The 18,728-nt window shown below is 41.9% G+C and overlaps 1 protein-coding gene across 1 annotated transcript in view; it reads right to left on the reverse strand.

Annotated features, from left to right (window-relative positions):
* tbc1d1 (TBC1 (tre-2/USP6, BUB2, cdc16) domain family, member 1) overlaps positions 1-18,728 on the reverse strand; it is a 55,055-nt gene that overhangs the window by 8,541 nt on the left and 27,786 nt on the right. Inside the window, exons 12-20 of the mRNA XM_085459395.1 lie at positions 17,891-18,007; positions 17,463-17,576; positions 14,413-14,546; positions 9,341-9,526; positions 6,250-6,411; positions 5,374-5,532; positions 2,909-3,009; positions 2,583-2,726; positions 367-526 (exon numbers count right to left, since the gene is read on the reverse strand). Coding sequence (XP_085315521.1) covers positions 367-526; positions 2,583-2,726; positions 2,909-3,009; positions 5,374-5,532; positions 6,250-6,411; positions 9,341-9,526; positions 14,413-14,546; positions 17,463-17,576; positions 17,891-18,007 — 1,277 coding nt within the window. The remainder of the gene's footprint in view (positions 1-366; positions 527-2,582; positions 2,727-2,908; positions 3,010-5,373; positions 5,533-6,249; positions 6,412-9,340; positions 9,527-14,412; positions 14,547-17,462; positions 17,577-17,890; positions 18,008-18,728) is intronic.

An 18,728-nucleotide genomic window follows, 5' to 3' on the forward strand; every position in this document is an offset into this window, starting at 1 on the left:
GGTCACTTAACAGATAAACAGTAACTGTAACTGAGTCTCAGTGTGCACATGACTCAACTGAATCCTTTACTTTGCCTGAAGTCCCTCCCCAACTCCTTCACCAAACTTTCAGGATTATAGTACTACTTATCTTCAATCAGTTACTAAAATTTCATTTAGCTCTGACAATTTCCTTTCAGCATTTTGGGTTCAAGATCTAATTAGATGAGATACCTAGGGAGTAGAGATAACTAAACATCACTGTAAACGCCCCGTCATCCTTTTTCCTGTCATGCGTCAATACTGCTGTGCTTCTATCAGGAAGAAGAAACAAGGCGGCGACCCACCAAATCCACTGTGCAGAAATAGAAAGCCTTCAAAGCTTACCAAAAACTCTGGCCACAAACCCGAGGGGAAAGTGTGAGGCGAAGACCGTGAGGAACCAGGGGGTGGCATATAAGCTGGGCCCGATCTCCTGCTGCTCCAAGTGGCTGTAAAGATCCCTGTGATAGTCATGAAGCAGCCGCGACAGCTGGTACATCTGGATCTGAGAGGAGCAACAGCACTTCGTTGTAAAGGTGTAACATGACTTTGTATGAGGGGCTTTTATTATTTCACACATGCTTTAAAAACTGGATCTGTTATACATGAACATTTGTAGGATTTTAATAGAGAGTATTCAGGAAGACAAACGTCTTGGTAAAAAATGGAAAGATTTTTTTCCCCTTAAGTTTACGACGCAAACACAAGTTTAAGAATGGACCAATAACATGACACCTTATTATGAGGTCACCTCCTTGGAGGGTAAAACGAGGGCTTCCTGTGTGGTATGACAATTATTTTTTAAGCAATTTTTCACTTATCATTAATGAGCCACTCCGTTCATTCACCATAGCAAAGTATAGAGTATTGCACTAAATGTGAATACTTTCCTAACTCCCTCATACAAAGTGCTGCGGTGAGGTCATATCAATTTGTCTTTCTACAGAGCAACTCCAACGTTATCCGTGGTAGATCACATCCACACCAAGTTTACTGAAGGTGCCTCATTTAAAGTGGTATAAGAAATAAGTTTTGATTAGATTAATGTTAAACTGAAATGCTGACAACAGTGACTCTTAAACTAGTCAGGGTACACTATGGAAAATGGCCTTTTTACCAGTGCTGGATTATGCAGATGTCATTTAAGTGTATGCTGCTGCCTCACTGTGTATTATCGTCACTTAACACTCAAAGAGAACAACACAGTTTATTTTTAAAACCATCTTTAATTAAATTTCACGTTATTTATGATCGGGGTTAGCCATATGAGTGTTTGTACACAAGGATGGGAAAAACTTTTAAGCACCTCACAGAACTTTCAGGTTAGGCCTCAGCCATAAAGGCCAGTTGTTGACTGCTTGGCAACCACTATTCCTGGATGAAAATGAGGATGCAACCAGTTACATGAGGTTCCTTGCAAATACTATGAAATCAGTCACACAGACCTAGAACATAGTGATCCTGTGGCCACCACAGACCACAAGGGAAAAATGTGTCTACCTCAACCAGCTGGTGAGTAGCTGCTGGTTGCCGCTGAGTGAAATTGGTCACAAAGAGCCACATGGTGCTGCCGTAAAAGCTTGTAATCACTTTGATTAACAGCAGATTTGGCACAGTTTGTGTGGAAGAACCAGACTCGCCAGGAATTCTTTCAGCTGCTCCCCTCTTGGGGTCACCACAGCAGACAACCTGCCTCATCCCGTCATCATATTTGCTTTGACAATATAGAATTTCTCGTTTTGACCTCAAAAACCACAAAATGATTGATGAGTTATTATCTGGTTTTGTTCACTTTCATTCTAGCAGCAAAGTAAAATGAGGGATTGTTCACAAAAGGTGTGTATAACGTTCACAAAGTGGAAAGCCGTCAAGGACCTTTTGAATTTATTGATTAAGGATCACGAGCACCAAGATCGTAACAGCACTTCGTTCATATTCATAGTTTGAAGCTTGAGAAAAAGCAACAGTCCTGTGCAATATTATTGTGGAGTATGCCGCATGTTGGACTGGTGTTGGACTCCCTGGATTAGCTCACAAGCTTTTTATTGTTACGTGACCTGCGCTTGAATTCAGGAACAAAACACATGATGTTTAGCATGATAACAAGGTTGTTTAGCATTTAACCATAGTATGTAGCTCTTTTGGTTCTAGTTCTATCAAAAGATGAAATTCAATCCCACACTGGAATTCAAAACCAATGACGTTGTTATCTGTAACACGAGCACTATTTACCAACTGTGTGGCGAGTACTAATGCAACTAAATTCCAATGCCAAGCACTAAGACCATGTCTCAACCTCACCAACGCTCTAGAGGCCATTAATTCACTGTTTTTGTTTGAAAACGAAAACGTAAGCAGACGTGTCATCTAAAAACAAAAAAAGGGGAATAAGAAGCATCAAATTCCAGAAAATGTGAGTTAGTGACATTACTCAACTACATAACCACTGGAACTGGAGGGCTTTGCTCATGTGATTCAAGTATTTAAGAAAGGGAAACATAATGTAGATTAAGTTGTTTGGGGACACTGACAAGAGAATATTGTGTGGGTGAACACTGTACCTGCAGGATAATCATGTCAGGCCTGTACTGTTTGCGGAGCCCAGCATCGTACATTAGAAATTTGAGCATGTCGAAGGCGTCTTCTTCCCCCATGTGTAAAAGCAGCACTCCAGCGATGAAGGACAGGCCCTGGCAGTATCCCACCTACAAAAACGACAACCACAAACTTGATGCCGACAACACAGGGGAGGGAAACTCTCTCAAGTCTAAAAGACAGGTAACAGCTGGCTTTTTTTTCTTCCTTTTTTCCACTGAATATCAAAAGAAACATGCAGAATGAAAGAGGAGAAAGGCAGAAACAAAGCAAAAACAGAATTCAATGATACCTCAGGGTCAAGCAGTGAGTAGGCTTTCAGGATATTATAGAGAGACAGCTGTCCTGCCCCCAGCTGGGCTTGGAAATATGGATGTGTGGGAAAAGTACGACCTGGAAGAGAAGAGCGGAGCGGCATATTATCTCTCAGCAACGTCCGTAGTTTGCATTAAATATTATTTCAAACTAATGCACCAGATACGCAGTCGAAAACAACACTGACACAGCTTTAGAAGTGTAACATTTTCTTCTCATGGTTTATTTTAATTCGCTCTATTCTATTCAGCAGCATCTGGGTGTGTCCATGTTTTTGAACAAAGCATATACACTGCTGATCTTCGCTGTGGATGCAGAACTTCTCACTTTGCTGTTGACGTTAAAAAGGAGCTCGGTGCAGCTGCATGCACGTACTCTTTTGGAGCAAACACGCTTACAAACAGGTTCTTGAGAAGCGCACAGATGAATGCAGCTTTTTAAAGAGAACCGATCCCCGTGCTTCAGAGGCTTAACGTGTATTAGTGGATTGGACGTGTATGTTTCAAAAATGACAATAAGGAATGCGCTCCATTTAAAAACAAAACAAAAAGCACTCTAAGGAAGGACAGACTAGTAATTGGCAGGTGTGTGTCAGGGGACTGAGGACTTGATTTACAGTTAGTGATGTGAGGTTTTAGAGAACCGAATGAAAACCGTGTGAGTGTATATTAAAGGAATGTGCGTGGGGGATTTAAGCTGGTGAACATAATGTCATGACTCCCTCCCCTGCCTGGAGGAAAGTGTGTCTATTCTGCTACATAAAAGGTGTGGGAATGCAATGTGTTACGCACCTACATTCTAACCAAAAAAATAAATAAATTCCTCTTTTGCTTGTTTATGTGAAGGAAATAGCCTTGAGCTGCCATAAATCTTCTACCTGCATTCTTATTTTTGTAGCTTCAGTGTGACAAACACTGTGTTTATCACACTGCATATAACACCTTTATATTAGACCATGTATGCAAACCACCAGTTTGTATGTGCACGCCGTTACAGCTGTCCCTGCCCTATTAGATGTAGAGTAAATAACATGAAAAACACAGGGTCAAAAGCAAAAACTGAGGGAGGGGAAGCACTACAGGGACAGATCTGTGGGTGGATGTGTCTATGTATATATATATGTGGGTGTTATATGGGTGGGGTGTAGGTAGTGAGTGTATGTGGGTTTTTGGGTGGGAGGTGTTGGGAGCATTTAAGGGAGAAAGTGTTAAAATGAGGTTTGACAAATACAAAAGAATATATGCAGTTTATGTGGCGTTTGCTATGTACGTTTGACTTCTTGGTATCACGCAGAAGGAAATTTACATTTTTCACAGTACTTGTCAAAGAATGACCATAAACCAGTGGGAACAATGAGGTGTTTGGCTACGTGAATTTATAAACATCACACACGTCACACAAAGAGACTGACAAATTGATTATTTAAAAGCAACAGTTCTACTAAAATCTTATGTTTTCTTTTCCTTTATGCACTGTAGCTACAAAGTAGTGATTATGCTTGGTATGCATGCTGACTGAAGCGCCAAACAAAAGGATTAGAGAGGCTCCCGTGCTCACAATCAGCTGTTGCACCTATATTAAAGGTTATAGATGTACAGGGTATGACGACAAAGAATCAAACACTTTACTTTCTAAGTAAATATGGCTCTTAAACCATTAAAGGCATTCTCCTTATAGCCGTTCAGCTTGCTCCTGTTATGTTTGGCTCACTCTTCGAAAGTCTCATTCTGAACACCTGAAGGGGAAAATCTGTGATACACACTTTTGACAGTTTTGCTGCACGTTCAACCTGAGACGCCTCTGGGTCATTCCAGTAGAACTCGACACTGACTGTCTAAACACAAAAACACAAACGATGCTCCTGATTGGGCTTCAATGTTAAAGGATCAGTCCAAGGTCATGAGGAAACTGCCAGTGTGAATCTGCAAGTGGTCTAAGTGTGACTGTCAGGGAGTCATCCAAACGTTGCAAAACAGCATAAATAAGAACAGAAAAAAAGGCAATGAATCAAGTTTAGCTCACGAGTTTTTTTGTTTTTAAATTACAGGTTCTTCAACAGGCAGCCTGCAGGCCAACGATCACCAGTGGTAATCAGGGGTTCAAATGGGATTAATAATGCGTTGGCAGTGTTTGTGGCATACATAGCATTTAGAGAAAATATATTATTTAAAGAAACAACCAACTTACATTTGGCTGTAAAAGAAAGTGTGTAGGCATTTTATGCATACAACGACTGCAATTAGACTAAAGTTATTAGACTTAACTGATGACATAAAATGTGTTTATTTATTTACTGTTTTGAATTAGACTGCGATTCGTAAAATATACACATTGTTAAAAATCACTTTTGTGACATTGACGACATGGGAAAGCGAATGTACCAGGCACATTTAGATAACCCACACGCAGTTTAACCCTGCATGTTAACCGTGGATGCATTACCCAGGTCGATGAGGATGGCATGTTGCTGTGAGGTGAGTTGTTTCAGCAGCTCTTTGTATGGAGTGTGATTAGAAGGGGGCCGGGAAGGGACTGTCTGTGTTAACCGGTACTGTTCGGCGAGAAACTTCCAGATCTCTCCTCTGTGTTGCCTTGGGACACCTGCCAGACAACGATAAAGGAAGGAGAGGGTGATGAGGACAAACGTGGGACAGAACGCTACCATGTTGAGTGAAACGCGTCCGCCATGTCCAAAGGGATTTCTACCCTTCTTGAGTTATTAACTATTTGTACATGCCTGTAGAACTTAGTAACAGAAGTTGTCTCCATCATAATTTTAATCTACTAATATCCCGAGCATCGTTCAATCACCGCTTGCCCGCTTCTTGCATGTAAAATTTACTCTCAGCTTCCTCTCAGATGGATTATCCAGCTTGTATCCCTAATTCACCAGGTTCTCAGACTGCTATTTGTTATATGGTGACCTTTCTGTGTGTAAATACGTGTGTTGGACTCGTTGTTCGAGGCCGTGTGCACAGTAGATAACCTTCCTGTCCACGCTGCAGAACATGCTGATACTAGAAAATGGACAGAACAAAAAGGCCTGATGATTAGAGACACGCACCAGAGATAAAAATGTCAAAGGGAATAGACACCGAGTTCACTGTGCCCAAAAACAGTGAGTAGAATGCCTCATGGAATTCAGTCACCTTGCTTTTGCCACATTTTAAAAAACAGTTATGAAGATAAGTTACAGTTTTTGGAGCTTTGTGCGTTAAGGTTTGGTCAATATTTGAAAATCTCTGCTGATTTTAAGAAGAATAAACATTTACAGGAGGAACTGATATAGAGCATGTGTTTGTGGAGCCAAGTATGTACCTTGTGCAACTGCAGTATGTATGGTCTCGGCGTCAAATTTGACCTTTGCCCTCCCGGGAGTTCCTAGCATTTTCTCCCACACCAGCGTGACCTCCTTCAGACACGGAGTGATTTCTTCATAGTCCAACTTCAGGCGCTTGTTCTGCAGATCGTTCTCTGATGCTACAAACACAAACACACAAACAACACATGTGAGAAAAAGCAACAACACTGTGCGTTTGCTGGTGGAGCTGAGGTGTTAGGACTCGGTTTCTGAGAACTATTTGAGCCCATCATCTCATCATTATGTGCGCTGCTCAAAACTCTCGGAATTATGCGCTATCGATTTCAGTTTGGTTTTGCGTATTAAAATGAGCCTCACATAGCACCCGTGCACTTTGATAAATTACTAATCCTGACTTTCGTTCGCTCTTTGTTGTGGCAAAGTGATGAGCAGAAACATGCAGCTGCACTGCATTAATACACTTCTCAGCAAAGGTCAGAAGATACAGGTGATAGTGAGTGAAAAGAAAAGAAAATCACTAAACAGCGGTGACAACTTGCTTGATGACTCTTCAGGTTCTTTAAGGAAAGTGTCCCCTTTACATGGCATCCAGAGTGCAATTTACTCTACTGTGCTTAACCATGCTGATTATAGAAACTTTACTGTCACTAGATCTGCTTCTATGGGTGTTTTCTTTGCAACCCCTTCAAAGGAACATAAGACCACAGCTGTCTGTCCGACCCTCTGCAACATCCTGTAGCTGGAATTCTCAATAGATCCCTTCAGTTAGTACAGAAAGTGTTGCTCTAAGCTATGAAAGACACAGCTCTTGTTTACGACCCACAGTCAAAAAAAATACCCCGAGGATGCCTTAATTTTCACATGGAGACACACACGTTCTAATTAGCAATAACTGGAGACGTACATAATTGCAACATCCCCTTTATTTATGAAACTTTTTTGTTTGTCTTTTTTGGTTCGATGTAAAGGAAAACCTCCCACTGGACTTTCAGGTTAGTACAGTTTACAAACCAAACAGAAAAACACAAACTGAATTCCGTTGCAACATGTTGACACCAGTGATCAAAGAAGGTGAGGGCACACCCAGCACCCCTCATCTGTTCCTCTCTCTATGACAACACCCTTCCTCTCTCCCTCCCCAAATCTCTTAGCCCAAAACCCATGTCTTCTCTCTTTTTTCTTCTCAGTCAATCCCATGTCTGTATAGTCCCACCACCACCCCCTCCCTCTTCCCCTGTGGACGCCCCCACCCTTTCCGTTCAAATGTGGTGTCCACCCAGTGACCAGCTGCAGCTTGGCTGCGCTCGGGAGAGTGATATCATCATTACAGGAGGACAGAGACAGAGACAGGAGGCCACCCATCGCAGCCGGCACTGCAAAGGACTCTAGGAAAATAAGGTGTAAGAGGAAAAAAGGCTGAATGAATATTAAAAAAAAAAAAAAAAAAAAAGAAAGAAAAAGACTAGCAGCACAATGTTATTAAACAAACTAAGAAATGTAATTTTAGGGCTGCTTTGAACTCACAAAATAAACGGTCTAAGGAAAAAAACTGAAAAAAAGCTGTATGAATACCTTTTATGGGACATAAATCAGAAATGTAGAGGAATGACCTGGAAGGCATAATCTAGATTAATGGGAAAAAACTTGGACGGAGCAGATAGCTGACACACCCATAGTAAGAATAGATGCTGAGGCTGTGGCCATGCCATCTGTCTTATCATCTGTTCAGAGCAAGCAGTGTCTCGTCACTCAGGAGTGGCACACTGGCAGGAGCCCAGCTAGCGCTCCTTCTCTTTCCTCTGTCTAGCCTTCTCCTTGTCTCCTACTTTCTTTTCTTTCTCTTTCACTGCTGCCGGAAAACTCCACCCTTGATAAAACACAACAGGATAGGATAACCCACCCTGGAGCTGACAAAGATACGCACACATGGATGGACGTGCACGCGCGTGTTTTCATAGTTGACCCACAAACCAGGCGGCAGCGAGAGAGATAAACTCATAGAATGGAGGATACGGAGTCGGGCTCCACCCTGACAAATAACGGACAGAAAGGTGGAGTGCACGCTGTGGGAGACTAAAACACAATAAATCTACAGAGCGCCAAGAAAGCCGCCACACGCTGGCAATGTTTGGATTGGTGTGTGTTTGTGTAGTGCGATCAGAGTGTCTGCGTGAGGCAGAATTGTGAGGCTGTGGTCCCAACTGTATTTTCTTTTTCTTACATCAATATTGACCTTCATTCGTTAATCTAGCACCATGTGCTTGTCAATTTATGGTTCATAAATAGAGGCAGAGGTATGACACATGGCTAGATGGGTGTAGATATGAGCCAACTGGGTCAGGAAAAAGGTGGCGCACTTGGCACACCCATAGATGTGCCTACCAGGAAGCACTTTTGGGCGCGCGCGCGCACACACATGCAATAACTTGTTATATAACTTGATCATTTGTGGTTTGTGATTTTAAATAAAGAAAAGTAGGTGTATACTCAATTTGCAAAGCTTTAAGAGCATGCATTTGGAAAGGCGTGTTGCCAGTGTCTTAAACAAAGACTCGTCCTACTTTTTAGCTTCCAGAGAAACCAACTCATCGTGTAGTCAATGACTACCGATGAGCCACGTGAAACAAACAGTACCTGCATGTTATCATGTAGACAGAGCGAATTCAGACAGAACTGCAGTAATATTTAACACACCTCAAAAATTTTAGAGTTAAGGGCTAATAAAACACTTTTTCACAGCAATAAAGCACCATTTGGCTCATCCAGTTTTTCTATTTTGTGTGCATTTCGTTTTGATGTGTACATCTCAAATTCAGGCAAACATTGAAGTTTTTTCTCCACCTCAACAGGATGCTTGAGTAGCTGCTGTGTAGATTACGGGCTGAACACCACAACACTGTGAAATGCGATAGCAAAGTTTGATTATATGTCTCACTGTAGGGAAGTTTATTTTAACTTCTCTGTTTAGGGCTATTTTTTAAGAGTTGTTACTTGTAAATATGAATAAATCTCAAAAGTCAGTGTGGGCTCATTGCGTGTATCTGTTTTAAAAAAAAAAAAAAAAATCCCTTTATTCATCCAGCTCACCTTGTAGCTTCTGGTTCTCTCTCTCCATCCTCTGCAGGAGAATCTGCTGCAGGATGGCCTTCTTCCAGAGATCCCTCAGCTCCTCTTTGGTTCTCTTCGTCTTCTCCTCAGGCACCGGTCTCATCGCCGAGTCCCCAGATCCTCCACCCACGATCTGGGCCACAACCTGACAGGCATCAGACCCATCTTAAAGACATTTAAAAGATTATCATATTAGTTTACATTAGATTATGTTGCACAAGATGTTTACTGTAGCAAATGTAAAAAAAGATCTTAATTTAGATTGAGAAATGTATCTTTAAAAACAGTTTTGTTGAGCAAAAAAAAAAGCAATAAACACTCCAAGTCATTTCAATTTAAAATGAAACAATCACAAATATCTTCTGGAGTTAGAAGCTTATTAATAAAAACATTTATGAGCAGCACATTCACATTCCTTCATCTGGACTAGCAGATAACACGCCGTTTAAGAACTGAAGGCCTTCCGATTAGATTCAGACCCACAGTTCTGGGTTTGTGTGTTAGATGTGTTGTGATTCTTTCACCATTAGCAATGACAATAAGCAAGAAATTTACATTTCATTTACACTTCATTTACATTTGTTCAACACTTCACTTTGTTTACAGGTATGAACAAAACTTTTGTTCATACCTGACAGAGGCGAGTGTCAACTTCTTCTTACTTTCAAACGTGTTGGTATAAAAAGGAACAAAATCATCGTCTCTAAAAAAAATTCAAGTAGCCTTCCAGACCCCTCTCTCTCTCTTCTTTCTCTCTCTTTCGGTGAACCTCACGGACACTCATGCAAAACAACAAGAAAATGCTAAACATAGATATATTTGACACAGTTGGGTGCAACACACAGACAGTAAAAAAAAAAAAAAAAAAAAAAGCGTTTGTGTGACTCCACCTCAAAGTACAGGGTGGATCCCAAACCTCAAAATACCCTGTGTTGTTTAGAGGAGCGACATACCAACTATCCAGATCGCACTTCTCTTTCAGTTCGCGGGAATATCACGATTGATCCTGATCACTAAAATACACACGTACACACATACCTTAGCCTAACTTAGGTATGTAAATCTGATGCTTATCTTGTCAAAGACTCTTCTGAGGAAAAAAAATAAATAAATATGTAAAGGTCATCCTTTCAATACTACAAAAAACACTCACGCACACCACAATGGCGGGCTTTGTGTAAAACGAGTCTTATATTTGTGGAGTGATCATCTGTTTCTAAGACATGCTGAAACCAGCCGAGTCACCACACAAATTTATGGCTCTTCAGTTATAAAAGAGGTGAAGACAAAGCAAACTCATGGCTGACACACACAGAAAGACACTAAGACACTCACACGCGCGCGCACAACTCTCTTAACAGATTCATGTTTCTTACTAGAGAGAGACAACTGCTGCAGTTTCAGCAGAAGACTGGTGACAATTTGTCTTTAGGTGAAAAAATGTCAAACTTTCAAACTGCAATACTTGATGACATTAATTCCCCGCCTACTTACCCCAACTAACACTATGGTACTGCATATTCCTCATAATAACATAAAAACACAAACACACACACACACACACACACACACTCTGGCACAAAGTGGCACAATCCACTCCCTGTGCAAACAACCTGGTCAGAACCAGGTTGCAGTGTGCACACACACACACACACACACACACACACACACCATGCAAAGTGGGTCAACAAGGCTGGCGCTTTCCTCTGGCGCTGTCTATGTATGGACTGTCAACATGACCTTGAGACACACTGCCACTTCCAGCAAAACACACACACACACACACCACGCCCATGACCTCATGCATCTACGCACACACATAAATACACACCCAACAAGTTTAGCACTGCATTCAGCCAGCACAAAGCCCATCACATTGACTTGTTAAAAAAAAAAAAAAGCCCTGTTTTTCCCTTCACTTGCTTGCAGTTGAGCGTCAAAGTAAACTTTGGCTGCACATTTCATTAACTGAAACATTTAACATGCTTCAATTACAGGGCAAATTCATGCAGAAAGACAGACTTCACCAGTCTCTGCACATTCAGTGTTAAAGTGAAGAAAACAACCACATTAGTCCAACATACCAATCTGATTTTATGAAATACAATATCCACCCAACAGACTCCAGTTGGGCGTGTGCACGAGTCAACATAATAATAGGAAAACTACATAATGTTACTTACTCCTGAGAAGAATACCACCTTTGTGAGGATTTAAATATTGCTGAAGGTGCACCAGGGAGGTATTATTTAACTGTATGGAAATCTTTGTAGCTGTAATGTGCCGTTAAAGCCACAAAGCGTAACATTGGGAAATGTGATCTTTGGCACCCCCCAGTGGTTAGATCTTGAGGGCCACTTAGTTAACATTTTAATAATTTATCTAGACAAAACAACCAACAGGCATTCTAGTTAACAACACATTATGTGCTGCACATACATGTCCAAACAACATGGGAGTGTAGGACACCGCTAGTGGAAACTAGTGAAACTAGTTATTCTCAATGAGTTTTTGAAAAGCAGCAATTTAGCAATTAGCTGATGAATCAAGGAGTCAGTGGACATAAAAACAAAATAAAATCATAATAATGCATGCATGCATGTTACTGAAAGAAACAGTGTACACCCTGTTAGTCCAAGTCTTCCAATAACACAAAATGAACACTGACATAACAAAGTACAGAAAACACTTCTTTTTGTAAATAAAATGCACTGTGTGAGAAAACGGTTTTATATCAGCTCACATGGATCATGCTTCTTTCCTGCTCGGTGCTTACTGGCATTACAGTGTGAGAAGCTCAACAATCTCAACTGTCAACACTTCTTCTGTCCTGAGTGCACTGTACATATAATTATGACACAGAATCCAAAGACTTGCAAGCACTAGCATGATTAAGACATGTCCACAAGCTGAAATACAGGCATTTTTATGTCAACATATGTTGTGATTGATATTTCAAAGTTATCTGAAGTCAAAGTAACTGTTCACTACCCAAAGTTATACAGTTTTCTACTTGTAACCATCATACCTTGACGGTATTTGACAAGAGCTGTCATTTCCCAGGCAACAATTACAACTGTTTGCTCAAGGTTTTCAAGCTTTTAGGCAAATCTTCATTTTCAAGCATTCAAATAATCAACCAGCAGCATTAGTGAAGAAATTTATACTGCAGTAACACAAAATTAACACTCCACCAGAATAATCATCTAGTGCAGCTGTCCCCAATCCCCGGGCCACAGACTGGTACCTGTCCGTGAGTCATTTAGTACCGTTGAGGCTTGGGTATGAAATTGATGGTTTTCAGAGTTTTTATCGGTTTTAGCGGTTTGTTTTTTTAAATTATTTTTTTATCGTTTTTATCGTTGACTCGGTTTCCTGGGTCTGTTCCCTTGTGTTATGAATGAATCGTCTTTTTTTGGTATCGGTTTTATTTTGTTGTATTTGTTCACGACACCTTAAAGGCCGGTCCTTGAAAATATTGTCAGACAAAAACCAGTCTGTGGCGCAAAAAAGGTTGGGGACCACTGATCTAGTGCCAATACTGGATTTGTAAAAAAAACCAAAACCAAAACAAATAAAAAGTACATGAATATATCACAAATTCTTAGTTTCACCTTACATTTTAGAAAGTATCACTTCAACATCAAGAAAGAGGTTTCTGGGTACTATTTGCTCAGTTTACTGATCAATTTACTGATGATATCAAAGGTCTGGGGCTTTGCCAACAACTGTTAGTATAATCAATTCATTACAGCCCTACATAACAACAAATATAGCTGTGATTAACTAAATATAATATAAATATATGTTTAATGCATGACTTCCGTAGGTAAAAAAAAAATAATAATAATAATAAAGAAGTAATAAAAAGTATACTGCTTCCCCAAAATGGAGGAGATGAGAAATTAAAACTGTTATGATAAACAGATAGGGAGTTACGTTTAAGTTATGAATCTCTGCCTTCAACTCTTCTGAGAGTTCTTAGCATAAAACTAAATGAAAGAGTGACACACAGTGGAAATGCTTTGTGTCTGCACCGCAGGAGCAGATTTAATAACAGTGTAGTAACAGCTTACTGAAGCAGCGCAGTCTCAGTTTTGCATATGAGCTTCCTGTTTAGACTAGCAAAAACTATTAAACTGAATAACGTGATTTACTAAGGTATGCAGTAAGCAAGGTACTTCAATTGAGTCAGGTTTAATAGGAAACAATTTATCTACAAATGTTCATGTTCCTGTGACAGTTTCTCCTATGAATGTTTGTGTATCTGAAATGGCAGGTGGAGAGGTTAAGAATGCGAGTGCAAACTGGGAACAGAGAATGTTAAGCCTAAGCTTTGACCCTGTTTTTTTTTGTCATATGTTTTGTCATTTCTACACAAAACTTTGTCCTTTATCTTTACTCAGCAGTGTGCACACACAAAAGGTTTGACTTTTAGTGTGCTAAAAGTCTTGCTCTAGTAACACACACTTGTACCCCTCTCCAGCAATTTCATTTACAGCAGGAAAAAAAAGTACTTTTTGTAAAGACATTACTCACTCCCTCATCAGTTCTGCTCATTTTCAGCCTGGTAATTTGCAATTGCTAGAATGCATTGGTCATTACATGAAGTGGCTGTGTCATGTTTATATAAATCAGCATACTGTTAGTTGATCACCCACATAATTTTCTACTCCATCAGCGCATTTGTTAGCCTCATGCTAATTTGTCATGCTTAAGAAACCTGGGCTTTAGCAAAGAAAAGCATGTACACACACTCTTTATGGAGTGTGTTTTCACTTTCAGCTTTGCAAGCCGCTGTCAGCTTTTCTGTTCTCAGCTTAGAAGTGGATCCAAAGTTAAAATTTACATTAGCCATTAGACAGACTAATATACCAAAGATAAACAGGAATACAACTAATTTCACACAAGAATTGCTTTTTAGAGCATGATGACAACACAGCATGTTGGGGTTATCTACAGTCTCAAGAACAATGAGGGGTCCAGCATGAAGTGAATTATGTCTTTAACCATGATTTCAAAAGTTTTAAGTGTGTGTGGGTGTCCCTTACCGATGGAGTCTGTGCCTTTCTGAGGAGTAGCGACCCGCAAGAAGATCTGCTGCCTCCACGAGTGGCGGCGGCTGCGCTGAGGGCTTTCCCCGACCCCACCAGCTGCACTTGGTGTGGAAAGCGCCACTACATCACTGACAGCACAAACACCCAAATACAGAGATGTAGTTACAGATGTGCCCTGATAAACAGTCAATAGATAGATAGAACTTACTTTTTACACATACATGTATGCATGCATGTGCATGTACACATATCAAAACCACTTCAAAGACTGTATGAAACCAGAAGCGGATGCAGCCTGTGACTCAGCCTGTGACTCTCTCCACTCTGTGGTCAGCAGACTGCAAACACAATCACCGAGAGCCCTTCTCATAATATCAGGGGACTTCAATCATGCCTCACTGGACTCCACACTGCCCACCTTCACCCAGTATGTGACCTGCCCAACCAGAGTCAATAAAACACTGGACTTACTGTATGCCAATGCAGATGAGGCATACAGTTCATCACCTCTCCCTCCCCTGGGCAGATCTGATCACAACCTGGTGCACCTTGTCCCTGTGTATGAGCCCTTAGTGCGCAGGGAGCCACCAGCCACCCGCACAGTACAGAGATGGTCAGAGGAGAGCGAGGAGGCTCTTAAGGATTGTTTTGAGTCGACTGTGTGGGAGGTGATTTGTGATGACCACGGTGAGGACATCGACAGCCTTACTACATGCATTACTGACTATATAAACTTCTGTGTGGATAACACTGTACCTACCAGGACTGTACGGTGTTTCTCCAACAACAAACCTTGGATTACCCCAGAAATTAAAACCGTCCTCAAGCAGAAGAGGAGGGCCTTCAAATCCAGAGACAAAGAGGAGTTGAAAAGGGTGCAGAGAGAGCTGAGGGGACTGATAAGGAATGGGAAGGAGAGCTACAGGCAGAAGATGGAGAACCAGCTTCAACAAAACAACGTTGGTGAAGTCTGGAGAGGCCTCAGAACCATCTCGGGCCACAAACAGCAGAACTCTCTGCCTGGGAGGGATGTGAGATGGGCTAATGAACTGAATCATTTCTTCAACAGATTTGACTCAGCCATGAGGCAGTCTGCAACATTGGCTGCAGACTCACCCACCCCCACTGCTGCTGTTCCACCTCAGACACTTCACACCTCCTCTATTCACCCTGCTCACTCCCCCCCACCCCCAACAACAGCATCCAATACACACTCAACACAAGGCTCCAGCCTGTCTCTCTCAACCACCCAGGTTAGGAGGGAACTGAGGAGGATTAATGGCAAGAAGGCAGCGGGTCCAGATGGCATCAGCTCGAGGGTCGTCAGGTCCTGCGCGGACCAACTGTGTGGGGTGATGGAGCACCTCTTCAACCTGAGCCTGAGGTTGGGAAGAGTCCCACAGCTCTGGAAAACCTCCTGTGTTGTACCAGTGCCAAAGACTTCACGCCCCAAGGACCTCAACAGCTACAGGCCGGTGGCTCTGACATCCCACCTGATGAAGACCCTGGAGCGGTTGGTCCTGGCTCAGCTTCGGCGCCTAATAAGCTCATCACTGGACCCACTTCAGTTTGCCTACCAGCCTGGCATTGGAGCGGATGATGCCGTCATTCACCTCCTACATCGTTCCCTCGCTCACCTGGAGACCGCTGGAAGCACTGTGAGAATCATGTTCTTTGATTTCTCCAGTGCCTTCAACACCATTCTTCCCTCGGTTCTAAAGGACAAGCTGGTGAACTCTGGAGTGGACCATCACCTCACTACCTGGATCCTGGACTACCTCACCGACCGACCACAGTATGTGAGGACTCAGGGCTGTGTGTCGGACAGGGTCGTCTGCAGTACGGGGGCCCCACAGGGAACGGTTCTGGCTCCGTTCCTCTTCACCATCTACACTGCAGACTTCTCCCACAATTCCACCCAGTGCTTCCTGCAGAAGTTCTCTGATGACTCTGCAATAGTCGGCCTCATCACTGATGGGGACGACAAGGAGTACAGAGGTCTGACCCAAGACTTTGTGGACTGGTGCCAGCTGAACTACCTCCAGATCAACGCCAGTAAAACCAAGGAACTGGTGGTAGACTTCCGCAGGCACAAGCATTCTCCACTGCAACCACTGAACATCCAAGGTATGGACATTGAGGCTGTGGACAGTTACAGGTACCTTGGTGTTCATCTGAACAATAGACTGGACTGGACTCATAACTCAGACGCCCTCTACAGGAAAGGGCAGAGCAGGCTGTACCTGCTGCGGAGACTCAGGTCGTTTGGGGTGGAGGGCCCACTCCTGAAGAAATTCTATGACTCTGTTGTGGCTTCTGCTATCTTTTATGGCGTGGTCTCTGCTATCTTTTATGGCGTGGTCTGCTGGGGCGGCAGCATCTCTGCTGGGGACAGGAAGAGACTGAACAGGGTGATCCGAAGGGCCAGCTCTGTTCTAGGATGCCCCCTGGACCCAGTGGAGGTGGTGAGTGACAGGAGAACGGCGGCTAAGCTGTCATCCCTGATGGACAACATCTCCCACCCCATGCAGCAGACTGTGACAGCACTGAGCAGCTCCTTCAGTGGGAGACTGCGGCACCCACGGTGTGGGACGGAGAGATTTCGCAGGTCTTTCCTCCCCACTGCTGTCAGACTCCATAATAAAGACTTTAACTGATCAAGCACACACATCCATACATATGCAATAATACTAAGTGCAATAATCCTTTCTGTCATCGTTGTATTTTTACTCAGTTGTATATAGTATTTGTATTTGTATTCTATTTTTATCTTATTGTATATTTATTTTATTTTATTCTACTGTATATAGTATTTTATTTTATTCTATTCTGTACAGTTGTGTACTGTATTTATTCTTATTGTATTCTAATTTTTGCCTCATAACTTTTGCACTGTCCACTTCCTGCTGTGACAAAACAAATTTCCCACGTGTGGGACTAATAAAGGTTATCTTATCTTATCTTATCTTATCTTAAGTACAGATTATGACTTTGCTATTACTAACAGACATTTACACTGACTTTTGGTACGAGTGTGTGTGTACCTGTTCTTTGGGTCAGGGCAATCATTCTCTCGGACAGTGGCCAGAAATGGAAATTTCAGAAAATTAGGGACAGATGAGGAGGAGTGGAGACGAGCACGGAGACCACCCAGAGGACTGAGATGCAGGTGGCGATAAACAGAAGGCAAAAACAAATGAAAGAACAATCGTGGAATCGCATCCTAACAGAGACATGCAGACGTAATTCCATCGATATCACCAAAAGCATGATGACATTTTCTGCTGAGGTGGAAAAAGCTGAACACAGCCCAGCGATTATAAATGAGGGATGGATTTAGCATGTCTCTGTCTGAATGGCGAACTACAGAAAAATACAGAACACAAGACTACAGGAAGGTATGAAAAGTTAGTACGAGAGCATTTAAAAACACAAAGAAAAACATTAGTTAAACTAAAAAACAGATTCTCACCTTCTTTTACTGAGCCGGGCTCCAGAAGAAGGTGAGGAAGGAGGATGAAGGAGGAGAGAAGAGTGGGACGAAGGACAAGGAAGGGCAGGAGGAAGAGCAGAGTTGCATGGGACGTGTCTGAGAGTCAGTGCGAGTGCAGAGAGAATGAGAGGAAGTAAAGAATATAATGGGCAATGACAAATGTATTTAAACAGAAGGAGAGTTTCAGAGTAACCGGTATAGAGTTAGGAGAAAAACATGTGACTATAAGTGCATATGCATCATATAAACAAGATTTTTGTCAAGCATGAAACTACAGAATATTGTGTTTTTATCTCTATATGGTCTATATGAGTAAAATCATTTGCATTTGATATCAATCACTTAGAACATGTTTTTACCAAACTCTGAAAAATGTTAGAAACATGTAGATTTAAAAAACAAACAAACAAACAAACAAACAAACTGAGAAAAAGGTTTGCAGAAGGCTGAGATAGAGCGCAAGTAAAGCCAACATCCAGGAAGAGGAATGATGCAGTAATCCACGTACAAGTTTCACTTTCTTTTGACACAAATATGCTGGTGTCACTGAAAACTCAAACATGACAAAAATCCTCTTAACACGTTTGGGAAAAGATGATACTGCTTGCTCATCATTGTCATAGACTTGATGAACCACAGTATTAAACGACAACACACACACACACAGCTTCATTACTACTTGCAAATACCATAGTTTCATTATCTTTTTCTCAAAGTGACAAAGCGATGCGTACTCTCCAAACTGGCTTTGCAACCCTTATTCTGGGAACTGAGGTAAACCGATACAGGGTGTTAGACCACAAGGTAAAAATACCAT

Source organism: Copadichromis virginalis, linkage group LG6, assembly GCF_057382275.1.
Source record: "Copadichromis virginalis isolate Kocher_CV1m ecotype Utaka linkage group LG6, C_Virginalis_male_GT1.1, whole genome shotgun sequence".
Classification (NCBI taxonomy): domain Eukaryota; kingdom Metazoa; phylum Chordata; class Actinopteri; order Cichliformes; family Cichlidae; genus Copadichromis; species Copadichromis virginalis.